Source organism: Salmo salar, chromosome ssa02 (genome assembly GCF_905237065.1).
Source record: "Salmo salar chromosome ssa02, Ssal_v3.1, whole genome shotgun sequence".
Lineage (NCBI taxonomy): Eukaryota > Metazoa > Chordata > Actinopteri > Salmoniformes > Salmonidae > Salmo > Salmo salar.
Genome location: NC_059443.1, coordinates 78,450,229 through 78,470,310, shown reverse-complemented (window position 1 = coordinate 78,470,310; position 20,082 = coordinate 78,450,229). Strand labels below are relative to the sequence as shown.

General features: G+C 43.1%; 2 protein-coding genes across 3 annotated transcripts in view; both read left to right on the top strand.

The window, feature by feature from the left end:
* The first annotated feature begins 935 nt into the window (after positions 1-935).
* LOC106593569 (zinc finger protein 585A) lies at positions 936-10,275 on the top strand. The gene is made up of 3 exons (XM_014184922.2): positions 936-1,134; positions 2,339-3,796; positions 4,621-10,275. Exons 2-3 carry the CDS (start codon positions 2,837-2,839, stop codon positions 6,283-6,285), a joined length of 2,625 nt encoding a protein of 874 aa, XP_014040397.2. The 5' UTR covers positions 936-1,134; positions 2,339-2,836; the 3' UTR covers positions 6,286-10,275.
* Positions 10,276-11,651: 1,376 nt separating this feature from the next.
* The window catches only part of LOC106593600 (poly(A)-specific ribonuclease PARN), a 29,994-nt gene continuing 21,563 nt past the window's right edge, over positions 11,652-20,082 (top strand). For both annotated transcript variants that reach the window (XM_045710487.1, XM_045710481.1), the window contains exons 1-12: positions 11,652-11,769; positions 12,000-12,077; positions 12,254-12,333; positions 15,710-15,777; positions 16,268-16,349; positions 16,524-16,584; positions 16,784-16,949; positions 17,286-17,348; positions 17,518-17,556; positions 17,850-17,892; positions 19,501-19,581; positions 19,855-19,911. In XM_045710487.1, coding sequence (XP_045566443.1) covers positions 11,751-11,769; positions 12,000-12,077; positions 12,254-12,333; positions 15,710-15,777; positions 16,268-16,349; positions 16,524-16,584; positions 16,784-16,949; positions 17,286-17,348; positions 17,518-17,556; positions 17,850-17,892; positions 19,501-19,581; positions 19,855-19,911 — 837 coding nt within the window. In that variant the 5' untranslated portion in view covers positions 11,652-11,750. The remainder of the gene's footprint in view (positions 11,770-11,999; positions 12,078-12,253; positions 12,334-15,709; positions 15,778-16,267; positions 16,350-16,523; positions 16,585-16,783; positions 16,950-17,285; positions 17,349-17,517; positions 17,557-17,849; positions 17,893-19,500; positions 19,582-19,854; positions 19,912-20,082) is intronic.

Sequence of the window (20,082 nt, the reverse complement as noted above, 5' to 3'; positions counted from 1 at the left end):
ATTCCAAAACTCGTGACACGGAAGTGCTTAGTTATTCCAGAGCTATTAGAGAACGAGAACATAGGAATCTCAGCTGGAAATAAATGTCGACCAATATGCAGTGGTGTAAAGTACTTAAGTCGTTTTTTGGGGTATCTGTACTTTACTATTTATATTTTTGACAACTTGCATTTTTACTCCACTACATTCCTAAAGAAAATCATGTACTTTTTACTCCGTACATTTTCCCTGACACCCAATTACATTTTGAATGCTAGCAGTTCAGGAAAATTGTCCAATTTATGCACTTATCAAGAGAAAGTCCCTGGTCATCCCTTCTGCCTCTGATCTGGCAGACTCACTAAACACAAATGCATCTTTTGTAAATGATGTCTGAGTGTTGGAGTGTACCCCTGGCTATCCATACGTTTAAAAAACAAGACAATTGTGCTCTCTGGTTTGCTTAATATAAGGAATTTGAAATGATTTATACTTTTACTTTTGATACTTAAGTATATTTAAAACCAAATACTTTTAGACTTTTATTCAAGTAGTATTTTATTGGGTTGGGTGACTTCTACTTTTCTATTCAGATATTTTAACTTTTACTGAAGTATGACAACTGGGTACTTTTTCGACATCTGCCATGAACGTCGACCAATGTGCTCACGCTGTCATGCTGCGTCACGTGGTTGTAAAAACGAATCGGCACGCAATTCCTTATTAAAAGTCAGGGTCGAGACACCTGCCTATTTTCCTCAATAGTACGTAATGTCATGTATTTTAAGCTATACGATATTACAGCGAACAAGTGAATTATCTCACACCCCGATAAAAATGTTGAATGGTGTACTTCTTGTTCACGTAATTCATGCTAAGGTTGGGTTTTTGAGCTGGAGCCCAATGGACTTCCATTCACCTCCAGAAGGAGTGAGTGCGTTGTCCAATAATCCCCCAGAATGCACCACGCGGCCCATTGACGAAGCACGGGCAACGTACACAATGGTCGTTAACACGATTACACTGGAGTTTCTCATCTCCATAAAGGTATCTCTGGTTATTCTTGCCCGCTTCACAACGGTGTCAATACCAAAGATGGTGGACGCCATTCTTCTTTGATTGAAGCAAGAATGGGGCAATTTTGGAATATAGCCGGTCAGTAAAGCATTATGTATCGGGGTTGTTCAAACGATGTAGTTACCTAGTCGTTAGGGTTGCGTAACTTAGTTACTGTTATGTACCTGCTCTTCAGAACGCTACTTTTTTAGTTGGGTAGCTAGCTACTCAATAGCGCCTGCTAACTAATGTGAATCTCTGCTCAAACATAGACGATACAGAAATAAAATGACAATTGTTTTCTGTATGGTAAGAACAGGCAGGGGACTCTACATATAATTAATGAGCTGTTGTACCTAATGTTCCTGTTATGTTATTTAGCTAGCTAGTTAGCTTCCAAAATTCCAAATTGTAACCTTCAAAATAAAAGTCCTCATTGTGGAAACCTTTCAATTTAAATGGTAATAAAGACCACTAATATTGTTCTACTATATTGTTATATTAAGTAAACATGAAATAGTGACGGTAAAATATAGAACATTTAAACATTTGATGGACTTGACAGAAATAGAATGTCACTACATATTTGACCGTACAAATGGCTTTTGTCCCTTTTAGGACGGGATTCGTTTTACTGGGGGAGATCGGGAAAAGTAATTATGCGCACGATCACAAAACTCAACTAACCTAATTTTTGTCCCGTGCGAATCTGCCATGTCCAGTCATTTTCACATGGAGGGAGAATAATAATTCTAGCCGGAAAAACCTACAGTTCTTTTTTTGGCAAACTCCAAGATCCTCTGATAGTACTTATTCTGAGCGAATCGACATCACTGTGTTTTGAAGGGTATTACAGCGTTTAACAGGTGCTGCTTGCAGTTTGGGTAAGAACATGGGAACAAGGCTGTGCAGTGCTCGCTATGTACAGAGCCTACAGATAAGTTATATTTTTGTCATAAACTTTCCTGGTGCCTATTTCTCTTTTAAAAAGATAAAGTGCATGATATTGTGCCAATGAATTGATAAATGGCCAAATACAACAGTTTTAAATAGATGTCTGCATACAGTTCATGGTTCTTATTGATATTATTTTGATTTTCTCCGATCTTAAAGCAAGTCAATATTATATTAGGCTATCCATAGACAAGTTGAAATATCCGCATGCCAAGAACAGCCTCCAGGCTTCCATCATAACGGTCAAGTTTGAATGAGGAAAAATACAAATAAATTACAGGGGGCAGTTTGGTAAAAACTGATCCTGTCCGACTTGCCCTTTACACCATGTCTGCCTATTTTTACACAGGTGACCTCACAAAGAGATTCCACTGTTCTGGTGACAGGAAGAAGATCTGGTTTTCTGAGATAACGCTCACCCTGGAATAACTTGTGTCTTGGCCAGAGACTGGCAAAACAGCACCTCTTGAAGCTTCCTGTGTGGTGCAGCGGTCTAAGACACTGCATCTCAGTGCGAGAGGTCAACACTACAGACACCCTGGTTCTATTCCAGGCTGTATCACAACCGGCCGTGAATGGGACTCCCATAGGGTGGCGCACAATTGGTCCAGTGTCGCCCGGGTTTGACCGGTGTAGGCCGTCATTATCAATAACAATTTGTTCTTAACTGACTTGCCTAGTTAAATAAAGGTTAAATAAAAAATAAAGCTCCCAGTGTGAAGGGAGATATAGGAGACCTGTGAATACACAGGAGAGAGACACCTCACATTAGCGACAGCTCCGTTCAATAACCAGTTGTTATAGATTTTTTTTAAACCAAGAAACATTCTACCTCTGCTGAGACAAAATGAGTTCAGAGAAGGAAATGTTGATGGATGAAATCGAAAAGAGTTTATGGAATTTAACTGAGAACAATTTATGTTACCTGTGTGAACGTTGTGGAATAGATGGCTCTGAAGTTAAAGGGATGAATCATCGCTTATTACGGCGTAAAGTCATGGAGGAAATGTGGGACAATACGGAGTCAATGATATCAGAGGAGCAGGGAATGTCTTGGTTAGTCCAACTGAAAGACGACATCAGGAGGATACAGGAGGAGGGTAGCAGTGCACTCATGAGTCCCAGCCAATCCGATGATGTAGACTGTGACGAAGAATGGAACGAAGAGGGAGGAGCTAGGTTGCCTAGCAACAGACTGGAGGCGAAATCTGATCTAGAGAGGCACACACCAGAGCAGAGGGAGAGTGGTGTGACTACTTCCCAGTCAGAAAGTGTTTTTCTCAAACCACACTTGTGCACTACATGCGGTAAGGGATTCCATCAGGCCGGCTGTCTGAAGAGACACCTGAGAACTCATACGGGGGAGAAACCGTTCGTCTGCCCTCGTTGTGGGAGGGCTTGGAGTGATTCTGGAAACTTAAAGAGACACATGAGAAAAACTCACCCAGGAGAAGAGAGAGTTAAGAGGCTCAACACACAGAGGAGTGACCCTACAGGAAATAGGGAGGAAATGAATGAGGATTCAATTAAATTGGAGGAGCAGGGAACATCTTGGTCACTCCAGCTGAAAGAGGAGGATGCTTGTGGTGCACCCGTGAGTCCCAGCCAGGCTCATGCTGATGATGTAGACTGCAACGTTGAGGACAAGGATTGGTTGCCTAGCATCGGACTGAAGGCGGAGCCCGTTAGTCCCATCCAATCCGACGATGACTCTGCAGACCGCAAAGAAGAATGGAACGAAGCGGGAGGCGCTAGGTTGCCTAGCAATGGACTGGAGGCGGAGTCAGCTCAAGAGAGCCACAGTTGCGTGAGTACTTTCCAGTCATTATGTATTTTGTTTCTCAACAGTCTTTCCTTGATTCCCCAACCTCCTTTTTATAAATGCATTGGGAGGAGAATAACTGAGGCTCCACCTCTTGGACTTTGTCCTCCAATGCATTTTGAGAAGGAGGCAGAGTAATTGAGGATGAGAGTAATCGAGGAAAAACTCTTGAGACTTCAAAATTCCTTGACAGGTAGGAGAGCGTTACCCACACTAAGGGTTTTTCTGGATCAAAAATGGGCTTAGGGGGTGGGCGTGGCATGGGGGTGTGTCAATGGGCGGGGTCGGCCCATTGGCTCAGTTGAATTTTGGACAGCATTTTAGAGGCCCCCATCTTGGCAGTGTACAGAATTCTTAGCATTTTTAAGCCAATTTTCTGCAACTCTACAAATTTCTCCATGGAGCTGAGAGAGATTTTTAACACATTTTTAAAGCAACATTATTTTGCGTTTCTACGTATTCTGCCATGGACCTGAGAGAAGATTTTGCAGTTTGAAGCTAATTTCCTTGAACTCTATGCATTTTGCCGTGGTTAATGCTGTGTTATTCTGCGCAAACAAAAAAAATCTAAATCAATTTTGCTAAATTAATAGTTTTTGGCATTGTTTATTCTCCCTGTCTAGTTTTTATTTTGATGATTGTTAGTTCTCAGATTATATTATTGATACATGTATCGGTCTGTTATCTTTTCTACATACTTTCTATCTGGTTTTAGTCCTTTACCCTGAAAGTGTTTTTCCAGGACTTCAATGGCAGAAAAATCCCTGCACCCTGATTTTTGATTTCATGTCTATTTTTCTGATTTCCAGGACAAGCCTCTCTGGCCCTCCTCCACCCTCCCAGAGTCCCCGGGTCGTGCCTCTCCCGGTAGCACCTTATTGTGCGGTCTGAAGAGGGTGTCTGTGCGGCTTGTCGACTGCAGGAAGACACCTGGGCAGAGTGGCCTTAAAATACACAAGGCAACACAGACAGGAGAGAAATCCCACAGCTCATCTAATGCTGAACAACACAAAACCCTCTCAGGAAACAGGCCTCGCTCCCATATCTGTGATCACTGTGGGAAGAATTTTACCACAGCAACCAATCTGAAAAGACACTTGCTGTATCTGTCTGGAGAGAAACCATACATGTGCTCTGAATGCGGAAAGAGATTCACACAGGCCGGCAGTCTTAAGACACACCAGAGAACTCATACGGGGGAGAAACCGTTCATCTGCCCTCGTTGTGGGAAGGCTTGGAGTGATTATGGAAACTTAAAGAGACACATGAGAAGGCATACTGTTAAACAACACACAGTGAAACCTCACCACTGCTCGGATTGTGGGAAGCAATTCATTGTAAAATCAAGCCTTAAACATCACCGGCTAGTTTTTCACACAGATCACCCTCACCGTTGTGGTCAATGTAAGAAGAGTTTCATAACTGCAGAAAGACTGGAATCACACATAAAAACACAACACCCACCAAGTGATCCTCTGAAGAACCCACATGTGTGCTCTGAATGTGGAAAGGGCTTCCATCAGGCCGGCTGTCTTAAGAGACACCTGAGAACTCATACGGGGGAGAAACCGTTCGTTTGCCCTCGTTGTGGGAGGGCTTGGAGTGATTCTGGAAACTTAAAGAGACACATGAGAAAAACTCACCCAGGAGAAGACATGGTTGTTAAGAGGCTTGACACTCAGAGGAGTGACCCTACAGGAAGTAGGGAGGAAATTCATGTGGATTCAATTAAATCGGAGGAGCAGGGAATGTCTCGGTCACTCCAGCTGAAAGAGGCCATCAGAAGGATACTGGTGGATGCTAGCGGTGCACCAATGAGTCCCAACCAAGCCGATGATTATTCTGAAGACTGTGACGAGGGACAAACTAGGTTGCCTAGCAACAGACTGGAGGCGAAATCTGATCTAGAGAGGCACACACCAGAGCAGAGGGAGAGTGATGTGACTACTTCCCAGTCAGAAAGTATTTTTCTCAAACCACACTTGTGCACTAAATGCGGTAAGGGATTCAAAAAGGCCGGCTGTCTTAAGAGACACCTGAGAACTCATACGGGGGAGAAACCGTTCGTCTGCCCTCGTTGTGGGAAGGCCTGGAGTGATTCTGGAAACTTAAAGAGACACATGAGAAAAACTCACCCAGGAGAAGAGAGAGTTAAGATGCTCGACACACAGAGGAGTGACCCTACAGGAAATAGGGAGGAAATGAATGTGGATTCAATTAAATTGGAGGAGCAGGGAACATCTTGGTCACTCCAGCTGAAAGAGGAGGATGCTTGTGGTGCACCCGTGAGTCCCAGCCAGGCTCATGCTGATGATGTAGACTGCAACGTTGAGGACAGGGATTGGTTGCCTAGCATCGGACTGAAGGCGGAGTCCATGAGTCCCAGCCAATCCGATGATGACGCTGCAGACCGCAAAGAAGAATGGAACGAAGCGGGAGGCGCCCTTCGTTGTGGGAAGGCTTGGAATTATTAAAGAGACACATGAAAAGAGCTCACCCACCACACCATCGGCATGTCCCTTACCCCTACCCACCACACCATCGGCATGTCCCTTACCCCTACCCACCACACCATCGGCATGTCCCTTACCCCTACCCACCACACCATCGGCATGTCCCTTACCCCTACCCACCACACCATCGGCATGTCCCTTACCCCTACCCACCACACCATCGGCATGTCCCTTACCCCTACCCACCACACCATCGGCATGTCCCTTACCCCTACCCACCACACCATCGGCATGTCCCTTACCCCTACCCACCACACCATCGGCATGTCCCTTACCCCTACCCACCACACCATCGGCATGTCCCTTACCCCTACCCACCACACCATCGGCATGTCCCTTACCCCTACCCACCACACCATCGGCATGTCCCTTACCCCTACCCACCACACCATCGGCATGTCCCTTACCCCTACCCACCACACCATCGGCATGTCCCTTACCCCTACCCACCACACCATCGGCATGTCCCTTACCCCTACCCACCACACAATCGGCATGTCCCTTACCCCTACCCATATCAGACACCATCGGCATGTCCCTTACCCCTACCCACCACACCATCGGCATGTCCCTTACCCCTACCCACCACACAATCGGCATGTCCCTTATCCCTACCCACATCAGACACCATTGTAACTTGGTTTACACCTGTCCAATCCCTTATAGATGTGTTTACTACTTCAAGGAGACAAGATGTGAAGGATTAGTTTTTTTAAAGGGGGGTATATTTGATGTTGTAATTGTTTTTAATGGAGACAAGTTAGAAGTAGCGGGGGAGACAGATGAGCAGGGAAGACAGTGAAGAGTAGATGCAGGGATTGAACTTTGGTCTCCAGTGGGGAGGCTGAGGCATACATAGAGCATCCAGCTGTGTTACCACAAGACTACAGGCTATGTACAGAAGGAAGCATTTCTAAAGTATTGGAATACTGCCCTAGAGTCAGCCTGTCCCAAATATCACCTTATGCCCTATATTGTGCACTACTTTTGACCCCTACCCAATGGGGTGCCATTTGGGATTCAGGACGTCCCAAACCCCTACCTACCACGTGCCCTTGCTCGGCCCTCACTAGGGCTGTTGCGGTCATGACATTTTGTCAGCAGGTGATTGCCAAGCAAATAACTGCCAAGCAAGTAACTGCCAATTAAATAACTGCCGGTCTCATGGCAATTGACCGTTTAATTATCATAAACGTGTTTAGAATCTCCTGGCTTCCACGCTTAACCTACAAGCCACTGATGCAGACCTTTGGGCTCCCTAGTGGCGCAGCGGTCTAAGGCACTGCATTTCAGTGCTATAGGCATCACTACAAACCCTGGTTCGATTCCAGGCTGTATCACAACTGGCCTTGATTGGGAGTCCCATAGGGCGGCGCACAATTGGCCCAGCGTCGTCCGGGTTAGGGTTTGGCCGGGGTAGGCCGTCATTGTAAATAAGAATTTGTTCTTAACTGACTTGCCTAGTTAAATAAAAAATACATTTAAAAAAGTATAAACATTGAATTTAATATATCACAATTGAACATAGCTTAATAAAATAGAAAGGATATTTTCCCCAAACAATTTCAAAGGAAGTGCACACTATTCTGTGTTGAGCGGTTAACAAAGAAACTGGTCTACCTTTATGCTTCGTTCAGAGTTATTTATTCGACTTTCGTTGTGATACGAACGTTGAGATATGTTCTTATTCTTAATATATTATAAGGCTGCATGATGGGACTCTGATGATTTGAAAAAAGTCACAAGCTGAACACACTTCATCAGTCTCTCATTCACAATTTGACAAGCACTTGACAATATTCTCACCAGGCCTCGAATTTCCCGGTGGCATCCCCCTTGTGTGGCTGTAATGCCCCATAAAAAAAGTCTGTGCCTTTTGCGGCCAATGTGAGTGTTATAATAATTATAATTACTCTCGCTCACATGGCTCCTTCAGATGTAGTCAATGCCCGTCACGTGATCGGGTCCATCTCAAAGTCATTTCAGCTAAGAAGTAGGCTAAAAGTGAATGAAGACAGACACATCGGGGGCGTAACTGTGCGCGTCCAATTCCGAGGCGCATATTGATAATGTTAGAACTGTCCACATTTTACTTTTCGTCAGCCAATCAGATGAGTCGGTCTAACCAACACCAACAGCACTAGCTTATGCCAATGTACTATCCCCCCATAGTGCAAAAGTTGACCTATGCTATTGGTCAACTGTTCTTCTTCTGTGCAAGAAATAAATATGCCAAACATACTCTAGGACAGTATGTGGGATGCGATAGATGCCAAATGAATACAGCAACTCTCATCCCCAATTTTTTTTTTTTAAAGCTATCTGGCTGGTGCAACAGATCAGAACGTTTAGCTTAAACTGTTGATACACTATTAGGCTATTTCTTCATATTAGAACTGTATCAATGCAATCAATTAGCAGGAAAACACTGTTCCTGAAAGTGAAGGCAAATGCGATTTGTGCATTTAATGGTTTATTATAAAGGTGTATATTTATGGTGAAAATGATCTTCCCCAAACTTGAAACTCACGCACAGCCAGTTAGGCTCTACACCGGTTATAATGCGGATTAATGGTTATTATTTTTTATTTAACGGGACAAGTCAGTTAAGAACACATTTTTATTTTCAATGACGGCCTAGGAACAGTGGGTTAACTGTCTTGTTCAGGGGCAGAATGACAGATTTTTACCTTGTCAGCTCGGGGATTTGATCTTGCAACCTTTCGGTTACTGGCCCAACGCTCTAACCACTAGGCTACCTGCGCTTCCTGTGCTTCATTTTAAGGAGTTATTTGGTGACTTTAGTTGTGATAAAAACCTTATCAAAACATGTAGGCCTATGTGCTTGGCTACATACGGTGTGCGCAAAAAAACACAAGTTATTCCTTGCATTACTGCACAAGCTGGGCATCATTCACAAGTGATAATATATAATCCACAAGTGATAGGGTAATATTGTCACCCATCAGACTATTCTTAATATAATGTTGTCTTTACATATAGTAAATAATATATGTGTGAAATTAGTTTTGATTTAGAATGGACAATTATCATGCACCTGTATCGAAACGGGTGTGGGGGAAAAATGTGTCAACTATGCACTTAAATAGCGAAATGGAGGACGCTTTTCCTGTGGTTCATTTTCATGCCAGCCAGGTAGGCTATACTCCTGTTGTAAAGGAAAGCAATGTGCTTAATATTAGGGAAGTTTATAAATATAATAGGCCTAGCCTATAGAAAGCTGATGGGATCCTCCTCTTTTTAATAGTCCATCAAAACGGTTTTCTCACGCAATTACATGGCCTATAGAAATGTTGACCAACATGAGCTCATGGACTGAAGTGTTTTGGTTAGATTTTGCATTACACTTGCATTGATGTCAGAGTGATTTAAAGGGACAATACAGTGCTGAGTACCAGGCAGTTAGCAAGTTTGGTAGGCTACTAATGACAATCAGTAGCATCAGAGAAGCCTAATTACCGTGACTAAACGGTCTCGTGGAATTTGACTGCCATCATGGCTTGTGACCGCCGATCTGGTGGTAATACCGTCACCTTGACAACCCCTCCATGTTGGCAGATCTAGGGACAAGATGACTGAGTTTACCAAAGACAAACGGCTGAATGTAGAACTCTATACAGCTGACTTTCTATCATTGGACCATTGGAGAAGGGCCCAATCCCAAATTGACATCTAGACCCTATGCACTTGTGGAGATGTAAGATAATCTAATTGGTTGTAAGCAATATGGTATTACTTCCACCTAGCCTATCATTGAGTGGTAGAGCTATTACCATATTGCGTACACTTGACAAAACCTCTCCGATCTCCACATGTGCATATGGCATAGGGTCTAGGGGGCATTTAGGATTGGGTCCATGTGTCTTGATCTCTGGTTTTAAAAGACTTGTCTTACCACCATGACTAGTTCATAATAAATTCAAAATGCCATGCTGTTGTATCCTGTATGTATAACTTGGAATATAATTATATTTTGTAAATTTGTCTCAAACTTAAATAATGCTGCTCGGCTCCCTGTTCAAGTTGAGTTCACATTTTAGCCCGGAGTTTTTGTATTAAGAGTTGACGTTTAGATACCTTTGTATATGTAGTGTACCGCCATGTGATCTCCATAGACAAACATTGGCAGTAAAATGGCCTTACTGAAGAGCTTAGTGACTTTCAACGTAGCATCGTCATAGGATTCCACTTTTCTAACAAGTCAGTTCATCAAACTTCTGCCCTGCTAGAGCTGCCCCGGTCAACTGTAAGTGCTGTTATTGTGAAGTGGAAACATCCCGGAGCAATGACGTCTCAGCCGCGAAGTGGTAGACCACAACAAGCTCACAGAACAGGACCGGCGAGTGCTGAAACACGCAGCGCGTAAAAATCGTCTGTCTTTGGTTGCAAAACTCACTACCGAGTACCAAACTGCCTCTGGAGGCAACATCAGCACAATAACTGTTCGTCGGGAGCTTCATGAAATGGGTTTCAATGGCTCAGCAGCCGCACACAAGCCCACGATAAGTAATGGTCTGTGGCTCTTAACACGACAGCGTACAATGACATTCTAGATGATTCAACTTTGTGGCAACAGTTTGGGGAAGACCCTTTTCTGTTTCAGAATGACAATGCTCCTGTTTTTTTTTTGTGGGGTGATGCCCAACATTTTGGAGTGAGATGTTCGACGAGCATGTGTTCACATCATTTTGGTCATGTAGTGTATGTTGTACATTTCAAGGAATGTTTTAAATTTATTGCTGAACACCAACTAGAGTTAATAAAAATGGTGACAGCAATGTGTTGTTGGAGTAGATCTTTATGAGTAAGAAGGATTATGCATAACCTAGGGTCCTAGCATAACCAAGGGTTCAAGCGTCACAGGTAAAGTGCATGTGTGTAGTGTTACATCAACATTTTGTGAGGACAGAAATTTAAGAAATTCTTAGATTTGTAATTATTTGTTAATTGATCAATAATGACAATAAAGGTGTAATTCTAGCTTCAGTTAGATAACAATAGTCATATGTGTAATTTTTTACATAAACACACATTAATCCCGATAAGATTGCTATACTACCATTATTTGTCACCTATCTAAAAAATGTGGATCTTCATTTCAGTCCGTCTTTCATGGCAGAGTTTTGTGCTTTTGCATGGGGTGACTGTTCAAAATGGGGGGGACACTCATTATAACGTGTTCAGTTATGCACACCGCACGACTAATAAATCCATACTGTACATTCAAGCTAGAAAGCGCGTAATCGTGATTCGTGCATCATACAGCTTTTATTTTGTCGTAGACATATTTTGATTGACGCCGTGTCAAAAACGTCACTACGCCGGAAGTGTTTGTTGGAAAAGATTAAATTCTTCTTGAGTGACAGCAGCGGTTTGGTACATTGTATTTTTGTCTTTCTGTAGGGATGGAGGTGACACGAACAAGTAATTCACCTCTTTATGCACCCTTATAGATAATATACACCAAGATGATATTCATATGCTATTAGATACACAACGTTAGCTGTCGTTTCTCACAGCACAATCGCACGAATATGATTCCGTTCATGTCCGCGAGGTTGTGAATGCTAACCCGCTAACTAGCATTAATGGCTAGCTTGCGTGTTGAGTAAACCACCAACGCATGTTGGCTGATTGTTGTTTTTGTATTACAGATTTCAAAGACAGTTTAAACACTGTGTACAGCGCAATAGAGGAAGCAGACTTTCTCGCAATCGATGGGGAATTTTCAGGTGAGCCATTGTTAGGTAGCTATTTAACTGGCAAACGTTTATAGTTATATCTTAGCTAGCTCGCTGGCCAACCAGTTTCCGTGGCTGCTACAAGCCACACGCGCAGTCGGTTTTGAACTCTGACATCTATATCATTTTCTAGTTAATACAATAGAAAATACTCTTTTCGGTTTCAGGTATTAGCGATGGGCCCAACGTCAGCGCACTGACTAACGGGTTGGACACGCCAGAGGAGCGCTACATGAAGCTAAAAAAGGTAAGTCAAGAGAGGCATGCGTTTAGAGTTGGGGTCAATGCGGTTTCTGCATTATGTTGCATTTACTTGACACTACAACATTTTATGGCAGCCATGTTAGTTCCCCGTTAGTTTAACATGGGGAATATTTAACAATGCTATGTAACGGCATGTCTAAAACTACAACGATATTCAAAACTCGAACAGATAGGCCTCCTTGCTCGCACATGTTTTTTCAGTTCTGCCCACAAATTTTCTATGGGATTGAGGTCAGGGCTTTGTGATAGCCACTCCAATACTTTGACTTTGTTGTCCTTAAGCAATTTTGACAAAACTTTGGAAGTATGCTTGGGGTCATTGTCCATTTGGAAGACCCATTTGCGACAAAGCTTTAACTTCCTGACTGATGTCTTGCGATGTTTCAATATATCCACATCATTTTCCTGCCTCATGATGCCATCTAGTTTGTGACACGAACCAATCCCTCCTGCAGCAAAGCACTTTTGCTTTGCCTCACCCTTTTTCCTCCAAACATAACGATGGTCATTATGGCCAAACAGTTCTATTTTAGTTACATCAGACCAGAGGACATTTCTCCAAAAAGTACGATCTTTGTCCCCGTGTGCCGTTGCAAACTGTAGTCTGGCTTTTTTATGGCGGTTTTGGAGCCGTGGCTTCTTCCTTGCTGAGCGGCCTTTCAGGTTATGTCGATATAGGACTCGTTTTACTGTGGATATTGATACTTTTGTACCTGTTTCCTTAAGCATCTTCACAAGGTCCTTTGCTGCTGTTCTGGGATTGATTTGCACTTTTCGCACAAAATTACGTTCATCTCTAGGAGACAGAATGCGTCTCCTTCCTGAGCGGTATGACGGCTGCGTGGTCCCATGGTGTTTATGCTGGCATACTATTGTTTGTACAGATGAACGTGGTACCTTCAGGCATTTGGAAATTGCTCCCAAGGATGAACCAGACTTGTGGAAGGGTACAATTTTTTTTTTTTCTGAAGTCTTGGCTGATTTCTTTTGATTTTTCCCATGATGTCAAGCAAAGAGGCACTGAGTTTGAATGTCGGCCTTGAAATGCATCCACAGGTACACCTTCAATTGACTCAAATGATGCCAATTAGCCTATCAGAAGCTTCTAAAGCCATGACATCATTTTCTGGAATTCTCCAAGCTGTTTAAAGGCACAGTCAACTTAGTGTATGTAAACTTCTGACTAGAGGTCGACCGATTACGATTTTTCAATGCCGATACCGATTTATTGGAGGACCAAAAAAGCCGATATTTTTTTTATTTGCTATTTTTATTTTTTATATATATTTTGAATGAACACTTAATTTAACTTAATAGAATACATAAATCAATTTGGCCTCAAATAAATAATGAAACATGTTCAATTTGGTTTAAATAATGCAAAAACAGTGTTGGATAAGAAAGTAAAAGTGCAATATGTGCCATGTAAAAAAAGCTGACGTTTAAGTTCCTTGCTCAGAACATGAGAACATATGAAAGCTGGTGGTTCCTTTTAACATGAGTCTTCAATATTCCCAGGTAAGAAGTTTTAGGGTGTAGTTATTATAGGAATTATAGGACTATTTCTCGCTATACGATTTGTATTTCATATACCTTTGACTTTTGGATGTTCTTATAGGCACTTTAGTATTGCCAGTGTAACAGTATAGCTTCTGTCCCGCTCCTCGCTCGAATCGACAACAGCCACCCTCGAATCAGCGTTACCCATGCAGAGCAAGGGGAACAACTACTCCAAGTCTCAGAGCGAGTGAAGTTTGAAACGCTATTAGCGCGCACCCCGCTAACTAGCTAGCCATTTCACATCGGTTACACCAGCCTAATCTCGGGAGTTGATAAGCTCGGGAGTTGATAAACAGCACAATGCTTGAAGCATTGCGAAGAGCTGCTGGCAAACGCATGAAAGTGCTGTTTGAATGAAGGCTTACGAGCCTGCTGCTGCCTACCATTGCTCAGTCAGACTGCTCTATCAAATCATGGACTTAATTATAACATAACACACAAATACAAGCCTTTGGTCATTAAAATGGTAGAATACAGAAACAATCATTTCGAAAACAAAACGTTTATTCTTTCAGTGAAATACGGAACAGTTCTGTATTTTATCTAACGGATGGCATCCCTAAGTCTAAATATTGCTGTTACATTGTACAACCTTCAATGTTATGTCCTAATTAATAAATGGACTTCACACAGTTCGCAACGAGCCAGGCGGCCCAAACTGCTGCATATACCCAGACTGCTTGCATGGAACGCAAGAGAAGTGACACAATTTCCCTAGTTATAAGAAATTCATGTTAGCAGGCAATATAAACTAAATATGCAGGTTTAGAAATGTATACTTGTGTATTGATTTTAAAGAAAGGCGTTGATGTTTATGGTTAGGTACATTGGTGCAACGACAGTGCTTTTTTCGCAAATGCGCTTGTTAAATCACCCGTTTTTCGAAGTAGGCTGTGATTCAATGACAAATTAACAGGCACTGCATCGAATATATGCAACGCAGGACAAGCTAGATAAACTAGTAATATCGTCAACCATGTGCAGTTAACTAGTGATTATGTTAAGATTGTTTTTTTTAATAAGTTTAATGCTAGCTAGCAACTTAACTTGGCTTCTTCCTGCCCTCGTGTAAAAGGTAGTTAGCTTGCCACGCAGGCTCCTCGTGGAGTGCAAAGTAAGGCAGGTGGTTAGAGCGTTGGACTAGTAACCGGAAGGTTGCAAAAACGAATCCCCGAGCTGACAAGGTAAAAATCTGTCGTTCTGCCCCTGAACAAGGCACTTAACCCACCGTTCCTAGGCCGTCATTGAAAATAAGAATGTGTTCTTAACTGACTTGCCTAGTTAAATAAAGGTGTATAAAAAAATCAGCAAATCGGTGTCCAAAAATGCCGATTATGAAAACTTGAAACCGGCCCTAATTAATCGGCCATTCCGATTAATCGGTCGACCTCTACTTCTGACCCACTAAAATTGTGATACAGTGAATTAAGTGAAATCTGTCTGTAAACAAAATGACTTGTCATGCATAAAGTAGATGTCTTAACCGACTTGCCAAAACTATAGTTTGTTAACAAGAAATTTGTGGAATGGTTGAAAAACGAGTTTTAATGACTCCAACCTAAGTGTATGTAAACCTTCGACTGTATATAACTAATAATATAGCGAGGTAGCTCGCATAACTTTTTATTTCATGGCTGAATTTGATCATGGTTTTTGGGTGTTTTTGATTCCTGGAGTCTATGTATGGCCCCACGTGGGCCACAACAAGCCCACGTGCTATCGGTCCTGCTTTAAATGTACACGTTTGACTCTCTCTCCACTCCTCTGGCTCTCCACCCCCCCCCCTCTCTCTTATCCAGCATTCTATGGATTTCTTGCTGTTTCAGTTTGGACTGTGTACGTTCACATATGACCAGGCAGAGTCCAAGTGAGTGGGACTTTTCTCTCTTAGATTTAACCTTCCTTCCTCCACCACAATTGTTATGGTCCTGGGCCACACACGCAGTCGGTTTTGAACTGAGTGACATCTGAGTAACATGAAGCTTCTCAGAGTAGGAGTGCTGATTTAGGGTCAGTTTTTAGCCTTTCGGCTCATTCTGAATGAGACACCATATTGACCTGATCCTATATCGGCCATCTTAATTAGATAAGCTTGACACATAGGACCCCTGACCTGACTCCAGATCAGTTAGTGATTTAGCCAACTTTTCTCTGCTGTGTTGTTACAACCCGTTTGTTATGACAGTGTGTCTGAAATACAGATCTGTGACCAGTCTGCCACAGAATGAAATAGAAGGCTGATTTAGTGTTAAATAGAAGTCAGCTATATTGAATGATGTGATCTCTATGCAGGCTATAGGAATGTTTAACCTACCTGACCTGCTGTTCTTTCTCTCCCGGTGTTTTTGTCCCCACAGGTACGTCATAAAGACTTTTAATTTTTATATATTCCCAAAGCCATTCAACAGAACCTCACCAGACACCAAGTTCATCTGCCAGGTTAGAAAACCTTGGTCTGTTTTATTTAATCCGGGTGGTACAAGCATTTCTTATTGGACAGGTTTAGGTAGTCACTCCCCGTTTCAGCCCTTTTGCTTCCCTTTCATTCCCGGAGAGAAGGACCCATGTTGCCCCTGGCGGTGCTTCGTTAAATATGATTGTTTGTTATTTCAGAGTTCCAGCATAGACTTCCTGGCCAGTCAGGGTTTTGACTTCAACAAAGTGTTCCGTCACGGTAGGTGGCATTCTGTCTGGTTGCCGTAGAAATCCCAACTGGGACAATAGAGATGATGGATTGATTTTATTGATTGAAGCTACTCTAGCTAACTCCTCCTCGGTTCTGGTTGCTCTAGATATTCCAACTGGGACAATAGAGATGACTAGCTAACCAACACCCAGCCATCTAACCCCGCCTCCTTTTGTGGTTGCCGTAGGGATCCCGTACCTGAACCAGGAAGAGGAAGTGCAGCTGCGGGAGCAGTATGAGGAGAGGCGGAGTCAGAGTAACGGATCAGGAAACCCCTCCTACATCTCCCCCAACTCAAACAAAGGCCCCGGCAGCATCCCTGAGGAACACAGGGAGTACATCGGACGAGTGGTGTAAGTTTAAACCTGACTCCCATTTCTAGTTACAACTTTAGATTGTAGTTGCATGTGGTAACGGAGTGGTGAGAGAGATGACAGCCTGGTCCCAAATCTGCCCCTTTCCCTAGCCACCTGCTGACACCAGTTCCTCCAGCCACCACCAGCCCCTTTCCCTCCCGAGCCACCTGCTGACACCAGTTCCTCCAGCCGCCCCTTTCCCTTCCTAGCCACCTGCTGACACCAGTTCCTCTAGCGGCCCCTAGCCCCTTTCCCTCCCTAGCCACCCTTCAGCTCCAGCCCTGAATGCATCCCTGTAGGCGTTTTGTTAAGTCTTCCTCTCGTCCCTTACAGAGAGAAGGTGGAATCTCTGTTCACTACCTCAGAGAAGACTGTGGACCTGGAGCCCTGCACTGGGTAAAGAAGTGTGTGTGTGTGAGAAATGTGCATTTATACAACACTTTTTTTCGGTCTCAAAGGGCTTTACCATGTTAACATGGCTCTCCTGATCCCCCAGCTACATTTACCATTGTTTTGTTTATTAAAAACCTCCATTCCCCCTGTTCTGTTCTCTGCTCCACTCCAGGTTTCAGAGGAAGCTGATATACCAGACACTCAACTCCAAGTAAATACTTTCTCTCCTTCAAGAGCAGCAATGTTCTGGAACTCTGCAGATATAATTCAGTGCTCCACCCCATGAATACAGGGAGATGAATGAAATCCACTTTGTAATTGTTTGTTTACATTCTGCTATTTCTAAAACAAATGAATTGGGGTTTATTACTGTACTTTTAACGCTGCTTAGTCACAGTTAATGTTAATCATAAAATGTTTATATATTTACCAGTACTGAGTGTGTATATTGTACAGAGATTACATATCTTTATGGAAGGATAATGTTGGTCTAATCTCCTATAGGTTCCCAAAGGGCCTTCATGTTGAGACCTTGGAGACAGAGAAGGTCAGTCTGCCAGCTAGATCAGTGGTTCTCAAACCTCACCTCGGGGGGGACCCACAGCCAGTCCATGTATTTGATCTATTCCAGAGCTAGTATTTGATCTATTCCAGAGCCCTACGGGACTTCTGATCATGGCCGGTTGTGATACAGCCTGGGATCGAACCAGGGTCTAGTGATGCCTCTTGCACTTTCGATGCAGTGCCTTAAACCACTAGCACACCTGATTCAACTAATCATCAAGACCTTTTATATTAGGGACAAGGGTCCTGAGTGGCGCAGCGGTTTAGGCACTGCATCGAAGTGCTAGAGGCGTCACTACAGACCCTGGTTCAATCCCGGGCTGTATCACAACCGGCAGTGATCAGGAGTCCCGTAGGGCAGCGCACAATTGGCACAGCATCAACCGGGTTAGGGGAGGGGTAGGCCGTCATTGTAAAATAAGAATTAGTTCTTAACAGACTTGCCTAGTTAAATAAAACCATTAAGCTAGAGGATGTAATGCGTGATACCAGTTTCAACTTTAGTTTAGGGCTCCATTTTAACTGTCTTTATACCTATGGCAGAGTTACATAGGGATTTTCTACGTTAGTAATCAGCAGTTACTCAGGGATTTTCTACGTTAGTAATCAGCAGTTACTCAGGGATTTTCTACGTTAGTAATCAGCAGTTACACAGGGATTTTCTACGTTAGTAATCAGCAGTTACACAGGGATTTTCTACGTTAGTAATCAGCAGTTACACAGGGATTTTCTACGTTAGTAATCAGCAGTTACACAGGGATTTTCTACGTTAGTAATCAGCAGTTACACAGGGATTTTCTACGTTAGTAATCAGCAGTTACACAGGGATTTTCTACGTTAGTAATCAGCAGTTACACAGGGATTTTCTACGTTAGTAATCAGCAGTTACACAGGGATTTTCTACGTTAGTAATCAGCAGTTACTCAGGGATTTTCTACGTTAGTAATCAGGATTAATGAAATTAATTAATTTTCTCTGGAGTATAACTGTGCTTAGAGTAACTTTTGTCTCCAGTCAGTGTGAGGTGTATGTTTGTTTACATTATAAAAACATGTATGTTTTATGTTATATATGGTGTTCCAGAAAGAGCAACACCTCCAGATCTAGAAGGGACAACACAATGCTTAGAGTACAGAAATACTATCCTGCCAGTGTTCTAGTCTGACCGCCTGCCGGTGTTCTAGTCTGACCGCCTGCCGGTGTTCTAGTCTGACCGCCTGCCGGTGTTCTAGTCTGACCGCCTGCCGGTGTTCTAGTCTGACCGCCTGCCGGTGTCCTAGTCTGACCGCCTGCCGGTGTCCTAGTCTGACCGCCTGCCGGTGTTCTAGTCTGACCGCCTGCCGGTGTTCTAGTCTGACCGCCTGCCGGTGTTCTAGTCTGACCGCCTGCCGGTGTTCTAGTCTGACCGCCTGCCGGTGTTCTAGTCTCATCCAGATCTAGAAGGATTAACACAATGCTTAGAGTACAGAAATACTATCATGTAATGTGAGTCATGCTGTGGGATTGTCTCCAGTCAGTAGGTGTTATATTATCAGTAGGTGTGTGTTGTACATTATAGACAGGTGTATTATGATGATATATGGTGTTTCAGAAAGAGCGTTACATCCAGATCAGCAAGGTGGACGACGAGGAGCGGAAGAGGAGAGAACGGCAGAAACAGGAGAGGGAACAGGTGACGTTCCGTCTACCGTTTTTCTAAAAAGCAAACCAACGTTCCAGAACATTTCTCCCTGTGGTGTTCTAGATGGAAGCAGTCTAAACACAGTAACTCCAAAATAACATGACCAGCTGAATTTCCTTCTACTGTATCTAAAAAGCAGACGGTACATTTCTTCTTGAAATGTTCCAAACCTTCACCCCCCCCAATAAGAGACATTCCTTTGTAGTTTCTTTGCAATGTTTTGCTATGTTTCCTACTGAACATGACCCTCGTCAATCCTTCCAGGAGGAGCTGAATGACGCTGTGGGATTCTCCAGGGTCATACACGCCATCTCCAAATCTGTGAGTTACCCTGACAACCTGTTATCAAATTGTTGTTTTAGTTTTAATCTGCATCTTCTGATATGTTACGATGTACAGTATATGCCAACTGCCTTTGCAATCCACCACTGAAACTAGAAGGAATATTTTAGTTGAGTGAGTTCTCCTTTATCTCTCTTGGGCGCTATACCT